The 16,629-nt window shown below is 44.3% G+C and overlaps 1 protein-coding gene across 2 annotated transcripts in view; it reads right to left on the reverse strand.

Moving 5' to 3' along the window:
- HSD17B4 (hydroxysteroid 17-beta dehydrogenase 4) overlaps positions 1-8,528 on the reverse strand; it is an 89,051-nt gene extending 80,523 nt beyond the window's left edge. Inside the window, exons 1-2 of one of the 2 annotated variants that reach the window (XM_047729735.1) lie at positions 8,353-8,528; positions 3,188-3,241 (exon numbers count right to left, since the gene is read on the reverse strand). In XM_047729735.1, the coding sequence (XP_047585691.1) occupies positions 3,188-3,241; positions 8,353-8,410 (112 nt within the window). In that variant the 5' untranslated portion in view covers positions 8,411-8,528. The remainder of the gene's footprint in view (positions 1-3,187; positions 3,242-8,352) is intronic. The other variant, XM_047729736.1, reaches the window with a different exon arrangement.
- Positions 8,529-16,629: the final 8,101 nt, after the last annotated feature.

The following is a 16,629-nucleotide window of genomic DNA, read 5'->3' on the forward strand; positions in this document are numbered from 1 at the left end:
CTTTGGATTCGCTTCTCCGCCAGTCCTACCTTTCAGAAAGTGGTTGGTTTTCGGTTTCTAGAATTGCTGTTCTTCTTCTCTTCGATCTCCCGTTGGATTTGTAGGTGTTTGCAATCTTTAGATAAGCTATCTAGCTGATCTCCTGCTAACTGAAGTAGTCTCAGCCTGCTACTTCTCCGCCATCTTGACTCCTCCCCACCAGGCCTTTAGTTTTTGATGTCACTTAATCCCCACCATAATTCTCGAAGTTTGATAAGGTGGCTACTAACAGTGTAAGAGATCACATGGTTAGGCAGCATAGCCAGGACTGGAAGCCCGACCTGACTTGGAAGGCAGTATGTTTTTCCCACCACCATTCCCCTTTCAGCTATGAGGATCACACTGGGCTTGGAAACATGGACTCTGTCATCAGGCCCTGGGAACCTAAGAGTCATCTTTACCAGCCACTGTGTAACAGCAGCACAGGCAAGAAATCATGCCCATCTTAAAGGATTGTGATTTCAACGACCCGAAGGTGCTACTTCTCCAGTTCAAGAACTGAAAAGGTTCTGCCTTTCTAATGGTCAAGAGAGGTTCTTCCTGCTGGACCACTTGAGCCATCTTTCTGCTCATGCCCTCAAGAGAAAACTTAAGACTCGGAGTCCTGCCTCTGGCTCACCTACTGAGAAAAGTCCAAAAAATTCCAGTGCCAACATTCACAGGCGTGTAAAACCATTTCCTGTAAGATGTAATTTAGACAACACTGAACATCCCTTGTTGTAACTATCAGCCAAAGGCTGACCAGTTCTTATACCCAGACTGCAATCTCCCACAACTCTTTCTATTATGGGATATAAAACACAGCAATCATATTAACATGAAGTCAGAGAATATCTTTGTGATGCTTGGCCAAGGGACTTCCCCTGGCCAATGAAACGGGAGTGGCAGTGGCATGCTAAGAAGAGACTTAGGAGCCATCATGGATCCACTGGTTTCCTCCCTCCGTCCCAAAAACAACAATGTCCCAGACAGAAGCTGTTCCTTTAGCTGGGATCCTGAAATTAAGAAGACACTGAGAGCAGAGACACAGTTGACTGGAGGCTAAAAGGCCACAAAAGCATGAAATAATTCTTTACTATTGTCAGACATTGAGATTTGTTTGCTAACCCAGCATAACCCAGCATAAGGTGACTTACATGAGAAACAAACTACTCTACCCTTTTGGTCTTACTTCTTAAGGAACTCTGAGCTAGTCATAAAATTAGGAGGAATCACTTTTTCATAGACAAGATACTCTGTTGTCATACCCTCCCAGGTTTATTTATTCCTCTACTTTTTCTTACTCATGTAAAAAATACACTGGGCAGAACAAAAATTAACAAAGAAGAAACAGTAGTGTGTGTGATGCAAGCTAGAAACAGGTATCTGAAAAGCTAAAACTAGGGGGTAGCAGTGGCCAGGGAGGAACACAACTTGCAGCTGGTCTAGAAAGTTCACAGGTAGGTCACAGAAAAAAAAGCAGTAAAAAAAAATCCACCAAAAGGTAAGCCATTTCAACAGACTGACTTTCCCCTTAACCAAATGAAATCTGGCTCTTCAGCCAAGTATGACAAATGATTTTGCAAGACACAGTACCTGTCCTGCTGGACTTCACCAGCACATGCTGCAATGACAAAATAAAAAGACATGCAAGACCTCTTTCTCTTTTTGTTAGAATTTTAAAGCTCCTGTTCCGAATTTAATAAACTCAACAGTAAGAGATCAATACAGGAAAAATGACCCACATGACCACACGATGCTGTAAAGGTTTTACAAAATAAGTTTATAAACTAAGATTATATCTTAATCCCACACAAAAAAAGGAATTTTTTTGACCAATCTCAAAAGACACACGTGTCCCCACCCCCACCCCCTTCAAGAAGAGTCTATGTCAAACAACAAAAAAGGTCCAGTGAACAAAGTACCTTCTCTGAACAAGGAAATAGTCTAGGTCCTTTAGGAGATACAGAAGATAAAACAGAGTCCTTACCCACACAGAACTGAGCAGAAAAAAAAGGTAACTAAATCAAAAGTTATAGGGTAAAAATATTAAGCAGCAGCAACAGAAATAAGAGAAAAACAGGAACAACATGGGACTATGGACCTTGACAATGAAGTATCTTGCGAAAATCTGGCAAAACAGCCCTGAACGGAGCCCACGCCCTCTGGCTAAATACCACAATATCAAAATTGGCCACAAGGAGCAGAGATATGCCTTTAAACAGGAACATCGACTCTATGTCCCTTACATAAAGATAAGCTACATATCCACCCGAGGGAGAAGAGTATAATTAAATGTCCTGTTTGCGTGTTCTGTATCTAGAAAACCAGGGTGCCTGCTTACACTTTTGTTATACATGTCTCCAAACACAAACTAGGGGAAATTTATCTCTCTCTGTGCCTTAGTAAGAGGTAGAAATACGGTCATTATTAAGCCCTGTGGGCCAACAATTTTATCTCAACGAAGAGACTAGTAAATACTAGGCCCTATCGTCTGCTCTACCTACTATGTATCCTGCACTGAGCACTCGTTCAATTACTGTCCACCAAGGCTTGGCAGCAGACGGATCCACTCCCGCGTGCATACCGCATCATGCCAGACCAAAACATTTAAACTATTAAAACCTCCCACCTTGTGATCCTTCAATGCAGCGTCTTCCAACTGATGACCATAATAAAATTCATCCAACTGTCCCTTCTACGAAAACTTTAAAAATTTGTTGGTAAAAACTTCCCGAGGAAAAATTTTGATGAAAGAGATTTAAAAAGAAACAAAAAAAGAAAAAAGAAACATACTTTGGATTCCCTGACTCCAAACTTCTTATTTTTATCAATATATTTATACTTAAAGGGATTCATTTTGCATCAGCCTTCTGTCTCAAAAAATTACAGCTCACAGTTTACCAAATTCAAGAATTTCCTTCTGTACAATGAATGGGTGACTACCTTATCAATTCTGTTCAGCTTCAGATTCTGCGGAGCTAGTCTACCTTAAAAAAGTAAACTAGAAAGTCAGCGTCAAGGAGGAAAACTTTTGCCAGCAGAAGAAATAATCAGGATGAAATCTGACCTTGACAAATGATTTCACGTAAAGACAAAGGTGACTGACTTGTGAGGACAGTACTCTCAATCCCAGCTACTCGTTAAAAAGAAAATTTTATCAACTTACCAACAACGGATGCTCCTCTTTCTGCAAAAGCCAGGGCATAGGATCGGCCCAGCCCTAAAAAAAAAAAACAGAAACAAAGGCATCAAGAGAGTGGAACAAATGTTAGCAATTTTGGGGTCCATTCAAATCAACCCCTATTTTAAAGTAACCTGGGTGGCTCAGTGGGTTAAGCCTTTGCCCTTTGGCTCAGGTCATGATCTCAGGGTCCTGGGATCCAGCCCTGCACTGGGCTCTCTGCTCAGCAGGGAGCCTACTTCCCCCTCTCTGCCTGCCTCTATGCCTACTTGTGATCTCTCTCTCTCTCTCTCTGTCAAATAAATAAATAATCTTTAAAGTAAGTGGCGAGCAATTAAGTACATTATAATGATAGGACCTCTCCCCATCTAGCTCACCCTCTTCTACTTACAGAGGTCAGAAAGCTTAAAACCATATTTTCCACCTATTCTGCCCACCATTTCCTACCCCCTACCCCACTGCTAGGAGGCTCCAAGGTTCCAGCATTAAAGGCATTTCCACTTCCAGAAGGTGGAAATGAGGCAAGTTAGCTTATGGTGACTTCTGGCTGTCATCGCTGGCTAAGGAGCTGCTTTCTTAAATCCTCCCAGGTATTAAGAGCTCCCTCTTGATCAAGCCCAGCTGGCAGCTTCCACTCTTTAGACCCTTGGTACGGTGTGGCTATTGGGACTGTAGCAGTTCCAACAGCAGCCCCCGAGTTAGGAATTCCCTCCTGAACCAGTTCCGATAGTTCCACAAGTCATTGCAAGACAAAGTGTCAAACACCCAACTGCCCGTGGTAGTTTTGCGGGTTTTTTTTTTTTTTTAATTTTTTAATTTTATTTTTTTAAGTAGACTCCATGCCCAACATGGGGCTTGAACTCATGACCCTGAGATTACAAATTACATGCTCCACCCACTGAGCCAGCCAGGCATCCCCCAAATACCTGTATTAAATCCTTTCCTGCTTCAAATATCAAAGTCATTTCTATATCCTGTACCAAACCTTGACTACACAATTACCAAACACAAAAAAATATTTATTTCAGACTCAGAGGTACAAGGTGTAAATTTGTTATCCAAAATATATACATATACTTATATAGGTTTTAGAGGCACAGAGTATCTCAGGATAAATATATATGAAATGGCAATTATGAGGTTACCTCTGGAAACAGAACTGTGTAACTAGCAACCAAGGGTGGAAGGCTTACTTCTGTATTATTTAAATCATTTTAACTATATATACATCTTTTTCATTTAAATTACCTGATAAATTTAACTAGTAGCTTAAATTTAAATTGATAAAGCAGCATACAAATAACAAATTAAGACTGCTAAAAGTATCAGGCTCTTCTAAAAAGAACCCAAAAATATAAAGTTTTCCAAAACTGAAAGATATCACCAAATAATTTATTTTAGAAGCTAATTCACTTTGAATGGTAAGAGAGACTTTAGCCAGACGCTAAAGGGAGGCTGTCTGTTAAGTGTCTGCATTCGGCTCAGGTCATGATCCTGGAGCCCTGGGATCGAGTCCGCCATCTGGCTCCCTGCTCAGCAGGGAGCCTGCTTCTCCCTCTGCCTGCTGCTCCCCTTGCTTGTGCGTGCTCTTTCTCCCTCTAAGTAAATAAATAAATCTTAAAAAAAAAAGGGGGGGGGAAAGTCTTCAGCCAATACACATAACTCAAGTCCTCTCATATCTTATCAGATCAAGGCTGAAGCACGTGTTCTAAACATTGTGTTTTTAAGGAAATCAAAGGCTTATGACCAGAAGATCCTGGAATGCAAAATTAATGGTAACACAGTAGAAAATCAATGGATGAAAGGAATGGGGTGAGTCGCTGGTAGAGACAGTTACCTAATTTAATAAGAGAATTGTCTCAACTTAAAATCAAGTTATATAGTTCTCTCAAAAGATAATGTAAATGATGTTCCTTTATCATCAAGGCCTGTATAAACTATACACAAATCTGCATATAAAGTGAAAAGTGACAGTCTCCTTTCTTTTCCCTCCAACCCCACTAACTCATTAACAGATTAGAAAGGACCCTTGCATGTTTTTGTTTTTTTTTTTTTAGATTTTTATTTATTTATTTGACAGACAGAGATCACAAGTAGGCAGAGAGGCAGGCAGAGAGAGAGAGAGGAGGAAGCAGGCTCCCCGCTGAGCAGAGAGCCCCATGTGGGGCTCGATCCCAGGACCCCGGGATCATGACCTGAGCTGAAGGCAGAGGCCTTAACCCACTGAGCCACCCAGGCGCCCCCCTTGCATGTTTTAATAGTGTTTATATAAACATTATTTAATACTTTATGTCCATTAGTCTGCCTCTCCAATTAAACTAGAACGTCCTTGATGGCTGAGACTGAATATGTCACGCTTTTGAATTTCCCACACCACCCAGCACAGCTTCAGAGTCAAAGGCACAAAAAGTTAAATCCAAGAGCCTCCATTTCGTCATAATCTCTTAATTCCCTCACATCTTCTTAATTCTTAATTCTCTTCTCACCCACACCTAAATTCACTGCCAATCACTCATCTTCATTTCTCTTTTTTTATTTGACCTTAATTTCTTTAACACTGTCAAATCTCAGTTGACTCTTAACTCAAACTGCTCATTTAGGGTTAGGTAGTTTACACTCCTAAGTTAACAACAAAGCCCCTGAAAATAGCTCCCTAGACTATTTCCCTTTCCAGCTTTACTCAGAATCTCCAGCTATGCACACACTTCTCACTAGTTCCAGATGCAACATCTGTGCTCTCAAAACCCTCTGAAATTCAAAATGACTGGACTTCCTTCCTTCTTCCATGGCCCAAATCCTCAACTTTCAACAACTACATTCCCAACAACCACTTCAGTCAATCAATAAATGGCTATTATACCCTGTTATTCCCCTGTTATACCACCAACCATGGCAAAATACTCCAGCTGAAGTACTGTGCTTGGCTTGATAAGCACAGAGAATTGTGTGGACAATTCTATAACTCTCCTTCCAGGTCTCCCAATAATCTGTATTTCAAGCTGAACAACAGCACCTGAATAGTGCAGATTGATATATATATATATATATATATATATATATATATATATATATATATTTTTTTTTAAAGATTTTATTTATTGACTTGGGAGACAGAGCACAAGCAGGGTGAGCAGCAGAGGGAGAGGGAGAAGTAGGCTCCCTGCTAAGCAGGGAGTCCCACTCAATCCCAGGACCCTGGTATCATAACCAAAGCCAAAGGCTGACACCCAGGTACCCAGATAAATTTCTCTTATCGGTAGAATAGGAGTGGGTTGGAGTCAGACTAATTCTCAGACCACGCCCTGCAGGCATTCATGGATACCCTCCTGGGATGTTCAGCACTGACTCAGTTATATGGGTATGAATCTCTAAATGAGAAACCCAAGACCTCAAGGACAAGTCTCCGTGATAGGAATGCAACTTCATCTCTGTCTCCGTTTTTCAATGATGACCTAGGACAGTCTCAACTTCACTACAAAATTATTTATCTCCCTCAGCAAGAGCTGGTGACCATACCATAATCCAGGCAAGGGAAAGTCTGCAGGGCTCTATAAACAGGAGGTGCTAAGTCCATTATTGTCTACTCACAACTCAATGATTCACAAAATCAGTTTAGGAGGTTGCAATGCGCATTTACTTAGTGAAATAGAAAATTTTAGAGGGTACTTCATTTACCATGTATCATGTCATGAATGGTGTATGGGTGTCCTGGGTCATGGTGCAAAAGGTATTTCAAACTGCAAATCACTCACTATTTAAACAGGCTTAGAACACTCAATGCATCACTTAATTATTTCCATCAAAGGCAAAGTGTAAACAAAATGCTCTCCAAGGGCACCCGGTTGGCTCAGTTGGTTAAGCAACCAACTCTTGATCTCAGCTCAGATCTTAATCTCAGGGTCATCAGCTCAAGCCCAGCACTGGGCTCCAAGCTGGGCATGGAGCCTACTTTAAAAAAAAAGAAAGAAAGAGAGAGAGAGAGAAGGAAAGAAAGAAAGAAGGTTTTCCAAAAACGTATGATCATTTTAGGATGAATATAGCTATGGGTATAAAATTCTTGGCCACCAATTAAGACTAAAAACATCTTGGGAATGGGGGCATTAGAATCTATCAACAAAGACGTAAAGATACAAATGGATTAACTGACAATTCCACTGTTGTGACTTTTAATACACAATTTAAGTTAATTACATATTAGGTCTATTCTAGATATAAGGTACCAGCCGTGGGAATCAAAGGCAAAGAAGGTCAAGATCCCAACACCTGGGGCTTAGAGTGGGAAATAGCATAAAATCACAGGGCAGAACACCACCACGGGTATGAGCGGTTTTCCTCTTTTTCCCCCCTCCTTCAAGAATAGGGTTTTTTCACCTAACAAATCTCCATTCTGCTCTGGCCCACTCCAGAAATGTCTCCCCCCGCCCCCCGGTTTCTATTGTTCCTATCCCACGCCCACCCTAACACCTGCCTGACTCCGGCAGGCATTCTGAGTTTACAACTCGGACCAAGAGTCCAGCCAGTCCACTACAGTGTTTGGCTTGATAAGCACACAAACTTCAACGAGAAGACTCTCCCCTCTCTAAAGAAGAACCTCTCAAGGGCTTAGAACCATCTGAAAGAGGAAGAGAAACACCGCACAGTTGACTTTTTAAAGGCAAGGGGCTGCCATCCCTCCTCCTCTGGGGGTGACTCCTGTCGCGTCCGGCTTTTCCACAGCCTTCCGAGGACTCGACAAGAGGCCTAAGACAGGCGAGGAGAGAGGCGACCCAGCATCAGTGAAAACTTTTATCGAGTCCTGACAACCGCAGCGCAGCCCGGCCTCTCTCTTGCAGGACCCCCGGGGGCCTTGGGAAGCTGCACGGGACTCTGTGACTGGGGGTTTCTGGACTCAACGCCGGCCAGGCCCACCTCTCCCTCCTCGGCAGAGTCGGCACCTCGAGAACGGCCGTTACCCGTCCTCCCACCCGGCCCACCGGTCCCCTGGCTGGTTCTTCACGCCGCCTTCACCCACCCCCACCGCCGCCCCAACACCGCCCGCAGCCCCGGCGCCGGGTCTGCAGCTGCGGCTGCGCGTGGAGCCCGGGAGGAGAAGGGGATTTCCGGGCGCCAAGGCTAGGCGGGCGTCCGCTCTCCGGCTTTCGCGTGCTCACCTCCCCCCGCGCCGGTGACCAGTACCACCCGCCCGTGGAAACGCAGCAGCGAGGCCATGAGTCCAGCCTGCTGCGACACAGACACACAAGACGAATCGCTTCAGCTCTCCCTGCGACACGCCGAGGAAAGATGGAATGGAAGGGGGTGGATGGGAGTGACCTGATGGCTTCAGGGAAGGAAAAGGACGCACTTCCAAGTGCGCCTGCGCGTGAATCCCTTGGAACTCTGGGAAATGTAGTCCAGTGGGAAATGTAGTCCAGGGGCTCGGAGAGCCTCTTCAAGAGGTTTGACTTCAAAGGCCACTTTTTTTTTTTTTTAAAGATTTTATTTATTCACTTGACAGAGAGAGGGATCACAAGTAGGTAGAGAGGCAGGCAGAGAGAGAGGGGGAAGCAGGCTCCCCGCAGAGCAGAGAGCCTGATGCGGGGCTCAATCCGAGGACCCTGAGATCATGACCTGAGCCGAAGGCAGAGGCTTTAACCCACTGAGCCACCCAGGTGCCCCGACTTTCGCTCTTAGAAGTAAATGGGATCCTCGAGGACCTGTGTGGCTGACAGGGCACCAAACGTACATCCATTCTCCTATCATTTTGTCATTCATTCAACAGGTGTTTTCTGGATTTAGGCGCTAGCCTAGAGAAATAGGATGGCAGCCCCTATTTTTAAATAACTTTCAGGCATAGACCCGAAGGGAAAAAAGTCACCCTTTACCAATGAGTAAAGATTTGTTAGAATGTAACGCCTGAATCTCGTGCATGAAAATCATCCAAGAACTGTTAAAAACAGAGTCGTGAACCCTCACACTGACCTCCCAATAGAATCTCTGGGGACCAAAAAAAAAAAAAAAAGGCTTTTAACAAGTGCTTCTAAATGATCTTTGCTTTTGAATATTGAGAAAAGTCATATGTTGTATTTCATTCATTTAACAATTATTAAGCATCTATGGGTGGTAGGCACAAGTTTCCAGATGAGTAAGTTCCTCCAGAGCTATTTAAAGTTATTAAAGGTAAAACTTTCATAGCAATGCGGCATGATTGAACATATGATAAATCTGCACAGGTCTGCTAATCGTGATGTGGAGAACAAAGGGAAAAGAAATGTAGAAAAATTTTATCTCTTTACAGCTTGAAGCCCACTGACAAATACTGGAGGCAGGCTGAGTGACCTTGCTCAAGGAACTCAGCTGCTTTAGTGCTAGTACTTGGCTAGGGGCAATTGCACTGCAGGGTATTAACCCAAATGTTACAAAAATACACATTGGAAGGCATGTGTACACCCTTATGTCTGTAGCAGCATTCTCAACAATAGCCAAACTATGGAAAGAGCCCAAATACCCAAAGACACACACACACACACACACACACACACACACACACACACACACACACTCAATAGAATAGGACTCGGCCATCAAAAAGAATGAAATATTGCCATTCGCGATGATGTGAATGTAGCTAGATTATATTAAGCTAAGTGAAGTAAGTCAGAGAAAGACAAATACCACAGGATTTCACTCATACGTGAAATTTAACATAAATTATTCATACGTGAAATTTAAATTAGAGAGAGGGAAATAAATCTTGAGAGACTCTTAACTATAAAGAACAAACTGAGGGTAGATGGTGGGAGGTGGGTGGGGGGGTGCACTAGAGGGGTGATGGGTTTTAAGGAGGGCACTTGGTAGGAAGAGCACTGGGTATTGTGTGTAAATGATAAGCCACTGAACTCTACTCCTGAAACCAATATTACACTGTGTGTCAACTAACTAGAATTTAAGTTTAAAAAATAAAAATATAAATACAAAAATAAAAATACTTGGCTAGAGGCACAAAGCAACCCTAGCTTGATATTACCCCAACCTCCAGAATCCTGTAAGTCTTCTTTAACATATAAAAATCCCTTTGGAAACTTCCTTTATCTATACCCCCATCCTCAAAATATGTGTTACAATCATCCTTCCAACATATTGCCCACTTATGTACATCTGAAAGGGGTCACGAACCTTATCTTAACAAGAGCTAGCCCCTCAAGGTCCTGGAAGCCCTGCTTCCAAATTCCTCAGAGACTTACCTTATCCGTCACCCCACTAAGTAAAAAGTGTATAATCAGTCACTCCTCACAAACCCAGGGCAGCTCTTTCTGCCCATGGGTCCTGTCCCCATTGTAGAGGCCAGTTTTAGGCTAACAGTCTTGATTGATGGAATGCAGAAAGGGCCATAGCAACCATCAGGCTGAATACGGACTGGCCCCTCAGGAGACCCAACTCAAAAATATCCATAAGCCCTAACTAACCAATAGGCTACTTACAACTAGGCACAGTTTCCAAAAAAGGGAAGATCCCGGAGGTTGCTGAACCTCCTCACCTTCCTCCTTTAAAAAAATGGCGCCCACCCACTACCTCCTTGAAGATAGCCACTCCCTTGCAGTGTATTCAATAAACTTCTATTGCCTTTGTTCTGCCTCAGGTGAATACAGCAGACCACTAGCCTCCACCAGATCAGTAGCCCCACATTTGGGGGCCCCCATCTGATTGAAAGATACCCCACTTTGGCACCACAACTGTTCTTTAATAAAACCACCTTTTGGGGGGGCGCCTGGGTGGCTCAGTGGGTTAAAGCCTCTGCTTTCGGCTCAGGTCATGGTCTCAGGGTCCTGAGATGGAGCCCCACATCGGGCTCTCTGCTCAGCAGGGAGCCTGCTTCCTCCTCTCTCTCTCTGCCTGCCTCTCTGCCTACTTGTGATCTGTCTGTAAAATAAATAAATAAATAAATCTTAAAAAAAAAAAACAACAACAACACCTTTTTGCACTGAAAACATGTCAAGAATTCTTTCTTGATCGTTTGCTCCAGGACCCTACACCCAAAACATCACATCAATAGTACCAAAATAAAGTCCCTAGCCCTGCTGGGGACAAAGGAAAATGTCCAAAGGCGGTGAAAACACAGAGAACCTTAAGAAATGAGCTCTGCAAATAAAGAGCATTACAGGCAATGCAAACACAGGCTAGATAGGGCTGAAGGGTGCAGGGAGGGGTAAAGCTGCAGAAATAACTACCCAGATCGAGTTTAGATGTTTTAATTGGGTACTTCAAATGGTTTAAAGCAAGATGACTCGAGGCTGCACATTAACATCTTGGAAAGTTCACTCTGCACTGTTATTTGTTTTTTTTCTTTTGTTTTGTTTTAAGACCACAAAACAAATTTAATTAGTTTTGCATTAATGTGACATGTTTGACTAGTTATGATGGGAGAGGTAAATAGGAATCAGCATCTTATCCCAACTGGACCTTCCACTTTCTGTTTTGTTTTGTTTTGTTTTTAATCTTTTTTATTAACATATAATGTATTATTTGTCCCAGGGGTACAGGTCTGTGAATTGTCAGGTTTACACACTTCACAGCACTCACCATAGCACATACCTTCCCCAATGTCCATAATCCCACCACCCTCTCCCTCCCCCTCTCCCCCCTCTGCGCTGTTACTGAGGATCCGATCACAAGTGAATAAGGCAAGCAAAAACCTAATGGGAAAAATTATGGAGCCTCCAGTAAGACAGAGGAAAAATAGGAGAGGGAAAATCCGGAGATATTTTAGGAAATGGAGTCAGGTTTTTGTGATTAATTGAATGTGAATGTGAAGCAGGAATCACAGGAAATAAATAATAACCCCCTAACTGTGACTTGAGAATCTAGGTTCTGGTGGGCCATTCATCAAAATAAGGAATAGTGGGAGAAGAGCGGCTTTGGAAGGGAGCACGACTCGGGGCCACCTGTCTTTGGGAAACTTAGCGACGCTGTGGCTGGAGTTGTGGACAGACAGCTGTAGTTCCAGAGCACCGAGTTTGGTTTCCTGGCCCAGGCAGAGTATGAGAGCTTTCTCTGGATCTCCAGCCTAAACCTCCAAAGAGCAGTCCTTTCTTTCACAGAAAGCTCACCTCTAAACCAGCCCCTTGATCTCTTAGACATTTGTCCAAGACGTGTGACGTGGGACCCCTGAATTCTGGTGCTCACTGATACCCTGGAAGGCCAGCCACAAGGGCGCTGGACCCAAAAAACAAAAACAAAAACAAAAACAAAAACAAAAACAAAAACAGATCTTGGGGCTCAGTGGGTTAAGCCTCTGGCCCAGGTTATGATCTCAGGGTCCTGGGATCCAGCCCCGCATCGGCTCTCTGCTCAGGAGGGAGCCTGCTCCCCCACCCCCTTGCCTGCCTCTGCCTATTTGTGATCTCTCTCTCGGTCAAATAAATAAAATCTTAAAACAAAACAAAACAAAACAAAACAAAACAAAAAGCCCAGACGTTAAGAAAGGGGGTTGCTTCCAGCGCTGATTGCGGAACCTCGCCCCGCCCCCGCCCCGCCTCCAACCAATGGGGACGTGGCGCCTGGAGGCGGAGCTCACTTCCGAGTCCCCCAAGGACTCTGCTGCCGCCCCTCCTCCTGCTCTCCCTTGAGGCTCCTCCTGACTTAAACGCTCTCCTCCTGACTTAAACGCTCTCCTCCCACCGGAGCTAGGTCAAACTTCTTTGCTTACTGGTCACGGGGAAGACCTGGCCTTCATCCGCAGGCATTTCGAGTCCAGGCTCCGATCAAGATATGAAAGGGAGCCTGGGGCTCGACCAAATGGGACTCCTTAGGTTCAAGAGTGAGCCTGTGTGAGAACTCAGCAAATATGGGTCTCCACGTCCCTGCTCCCTACTCACGAAGGATGGAATTAGGGCGACTGAGCACAGCCCAAATTCCTCATACAGTATCCCACAAGGAGGCCTAAGGAGAGGTGCATTGTCCCTTCAGGGCCCAGATCCCAATGGCTGGACATCTTTTCTGTCTTGTGTTGGAATCTTTCTGGTGTAATGCAATAACCCTGTTCTTTTGTTTTAAAAAAAAAAAAAAAAAAAAAAAAGTACAAGGCAAAAAACAAAGTCTAGGTTCATGATTCCTACTTTTAGAAATGCAAGTGCAAAATCAACCCAGTTGTCACTGAGGATGTAGGGCTTTCAACTTAAGACTTGCAACAGGAGAGAGAAGGAAGGGTTTCTCAGCCACTGCTGGGGAGCCAGTTCTAACACGTCCAAGTCCAAGACTCAAAACCCGGGTTCACTTGTCCCAGACCAGGGACAACAGGCATGGGGCTTGAATAAATGCTAGTGCTTGGTACAGTGAGTCCCCAAATAAATATGTCCTGAATATGGGAGGTGGTACAGATTTAGGACATAAGTCTTGGAAGTAGAGCAAGGTGTATAACTTAATACACTGCAAGAGTGATGCTAAATTAAGCATAGATTATTCTCTAGTTTTAATAATCCAAGCATAGATTATTCTCAAGTCTAGGACTTGCTCTCAAGTCCTCATTCTTAGGGTAGGGGAGGCAAAAAGAGACATTTAAACTTACCAGTTAATGACAATCCGGTCTGTTTTGGGGAAATGCAATCTTTCAAGGTTTCTCCCTCCTTCTTCTTGCCTAAATGTCACCTTGATATAGAGGAAAGTTTTGGCAGAGGAATGTGTGGACCCTAAAGCCATATTGTCCTCTGCTTTCCATGTAGCTACTGATAAAGGGCATGGGCTTAGATATTCCTAGAAGCTGCTGGGTGTTCTTTCTCACTCTGAACTATTTTAGCAACTTCTATGTAAGTCTAGATTTATAAACATGTATAGACAAATAAAAAATGATTCAAATAGAATTTTAAAACAAAATAAAAATATATATGTATTTATCTCTGCCATGCCAGCCAGGAGCCAAAAGAGACAAGAGTAGGACCTTTGGTTCCCCCATCCTATAAACCAAGGTCATTGCCATTCTGCCACAGTTAGTTACCCTCTGCTGATTCAAGGTCACTTGCACTGGCAGTGACTTCTCAGAGTCAGAATTACCCATTTCATGGCCTCATTTCTTTTTTTTTTTATGATTTTTTATTTATTTATTTGACAGAGAGAGATCACAAGCAGGCAGAGAGGCAGGCAGAGAGAGAGGAGGAAGCAGGCTCCCCGCCGAGCAGAGAGCCCGATGTGGGACTCCATCCCAGGACCCTGAGATCATGACCTGAGCCGAAGGCAGCGGCTCAACCCACTGAGCCACCCAGGCGCCCCTCACGGCCTCATTTCTTTAAGCTCAGGCCCAGCATGGGAACAAGGGAGTGCTGGGTCCCTGAAGAACCCAGGCTAAGCACACCCCCATCAGCTACCTTCCTCCTCTTTGTCCATCCTCTTCCCAGTAAGAATTCTACTTCATCTTTCCTGCCACTCAGAACTCCTTCTAAGTTTGTCCTCTTTGCTCCCACCTTACAAATTTCTCTTTCCTAAAGGAGACACTGAGCTTTATGGCTTATTCCTACTGGTATATGGAAGTGGGGGGAGCACACAGAGATATAATAGGGAAGTAAAAGGGGGTTCTTTTTGCTGCCAGACCAAAGCCACTTCCTGTTGGAGAATACCTTTTTTTTTTTAATTAAAGATTTTATTTATTTATTTGACAGAGAGAGAGGGCACAAGCAGGGGGAACAGGCTGAGGGAGAAGCAGCCTCCCCACTGAACAGGGAGCCTGAGGACTCGATCCCAAGACCCTGGGATCATGACCTGAGCTGAAGGTAGCTGCTTAACCAAGTGGACCACCCAGATGTCCCAACCTATTGGAGAATACCTCTAACAGCAATGAACAAGAGGACATATCTCTTTCATATGGCCCCACTTAATATGTACCCCATAAAGAAGGAGGAATGGCTAACCTGATTGAATGGCCAAGGAGACATACACCAAACCACACTTACTAGTGGGTGAGGATACCAGGCTCTAAAGGCAGCAACCACGCCCCATATTTCTCTCACTTCCTGCACCCACACAGAGGGTTTCCTTCTGCTTCCTCTTATCTATCGCATGGATCAGCAAGCCAGGCAAGACTGCTTCTCAGCAGGTCAGAGGCTCAGCTCTCTCCTTCCTGTTCTTTCTTTCCCAATATGGCACCTTGGTCTCCACGATCACCTGAGCCACAGAGTGGCCAACCTAGGCTGCCCAGCATTAGGCATTAGGACAAACAATGCTTTTTCATAATCTGTTTTCTTTTCTTATTTCCTGTGGGCATATACCTTTTCTAACCCCGCATTTGCAGAGCTCAGGGTGTGAAATAGGGAGAGGTCCACGTTGAACCCCAAATATACTGGGGCCCCGTGTGGCAAAAGATGAGAATCACCACTCAGAACTAAAAGATGGCAAGGAATGATGAAAACTTCAGTATTCCCCGTGGCTGGTTTGAGATTGTACCAGTGCAGGCTGATTTAACACAGTTGGAGACCACAGTAGCTGAGTTTACTAAGAAAAGACATCCTTTTGGGAATCAACACAGGCTTTCCAGGAATTCAGACTGCCTAAGTCAGAATCAAGTCTTGGATGGAGATAGACAGTTTTTTTTCTGAGCCACGAGGAGCTCTCTTGGGGGGACCCCAGAGCAGCTGTCCTTTGTATGAACTTCAGACCCATTGCTAGTCACAGGAGTGGAGCCCTCAGACCTGGCTTTTTCTCAAGCTTGGCTTAGTCAGTACAAATCAAATGGATTTTTTGTTAATTGTTCTCTCCTTTATCTTGTTTCTTACCCTTGGGTAGATGACCCAGCTTGGACTTGATGCAGTATGAAGGGATTTTTGGGAAAGGAAGGTGAATGCTTCTTTGGGGGTAGGAAAGTTTATGTGAGCATGCCTTTTCTGGACCTCAAAGGCGCTATCTTGGTGGTGGCAGTGGGCTACAAAGCAGCCAAAGAAAGCCAGGGTCTGTGGAGGAACAGCTAACCCCTTTCCGGAACGTCTTCCCCATTGCGTTCAGGCTCATAGACCCTGGCTAACTTGCCCAGTGTGACCGGTAAGCTGACAAGCTCAGACAAGAAGCTTTTCTCTTTTCTCCATTCCCCAGATAATCCTAAATCAACAGGCTGGAGACTGCAATATGGGTCTGGCTTGTGCTGGGATCTGGAAATGTTATTTCTGCCTGCGATAACTGCTGTTGGTATTTTTATAAATACCGTGGGAGTGTGGCTGCTGCTACCCTGACCTTATGTATCCCGTGCTCTTTTGGAAGAGTAAGACGTATGAGTGAACGGCAGTTGGCTCCATACTACTCTGCAGTCTTGGAGGAGTTACAGCTATTCTAAGGGGAGATGCATAAGCCACGGGGGACGCCCCCTAGTGGTAGCCAGCCTAGGAAAGTTAAAAGCATGGGGTCGGGCAGGGCAGGGGTATCTGGGTGGCTTAGTGGGTTAAGCATCTGCCTTTGGCTCAGGTCCTGATACCAGG

The sequence above is a fragment of the Lutra lutra genome, chromosome 5 (genome assembly GCF_902655055.1).
Source record: "Lutra lutra chromosome 5, mLutLut1.2, whole genome shotgun sequence".
Taxonomy (NCBI): domain Eukaryota; kingdom Metazoa; phylum Chordata; class Mammalia; order Carnivora; family Mustelidae; genus Lutra; species Lutra lutra.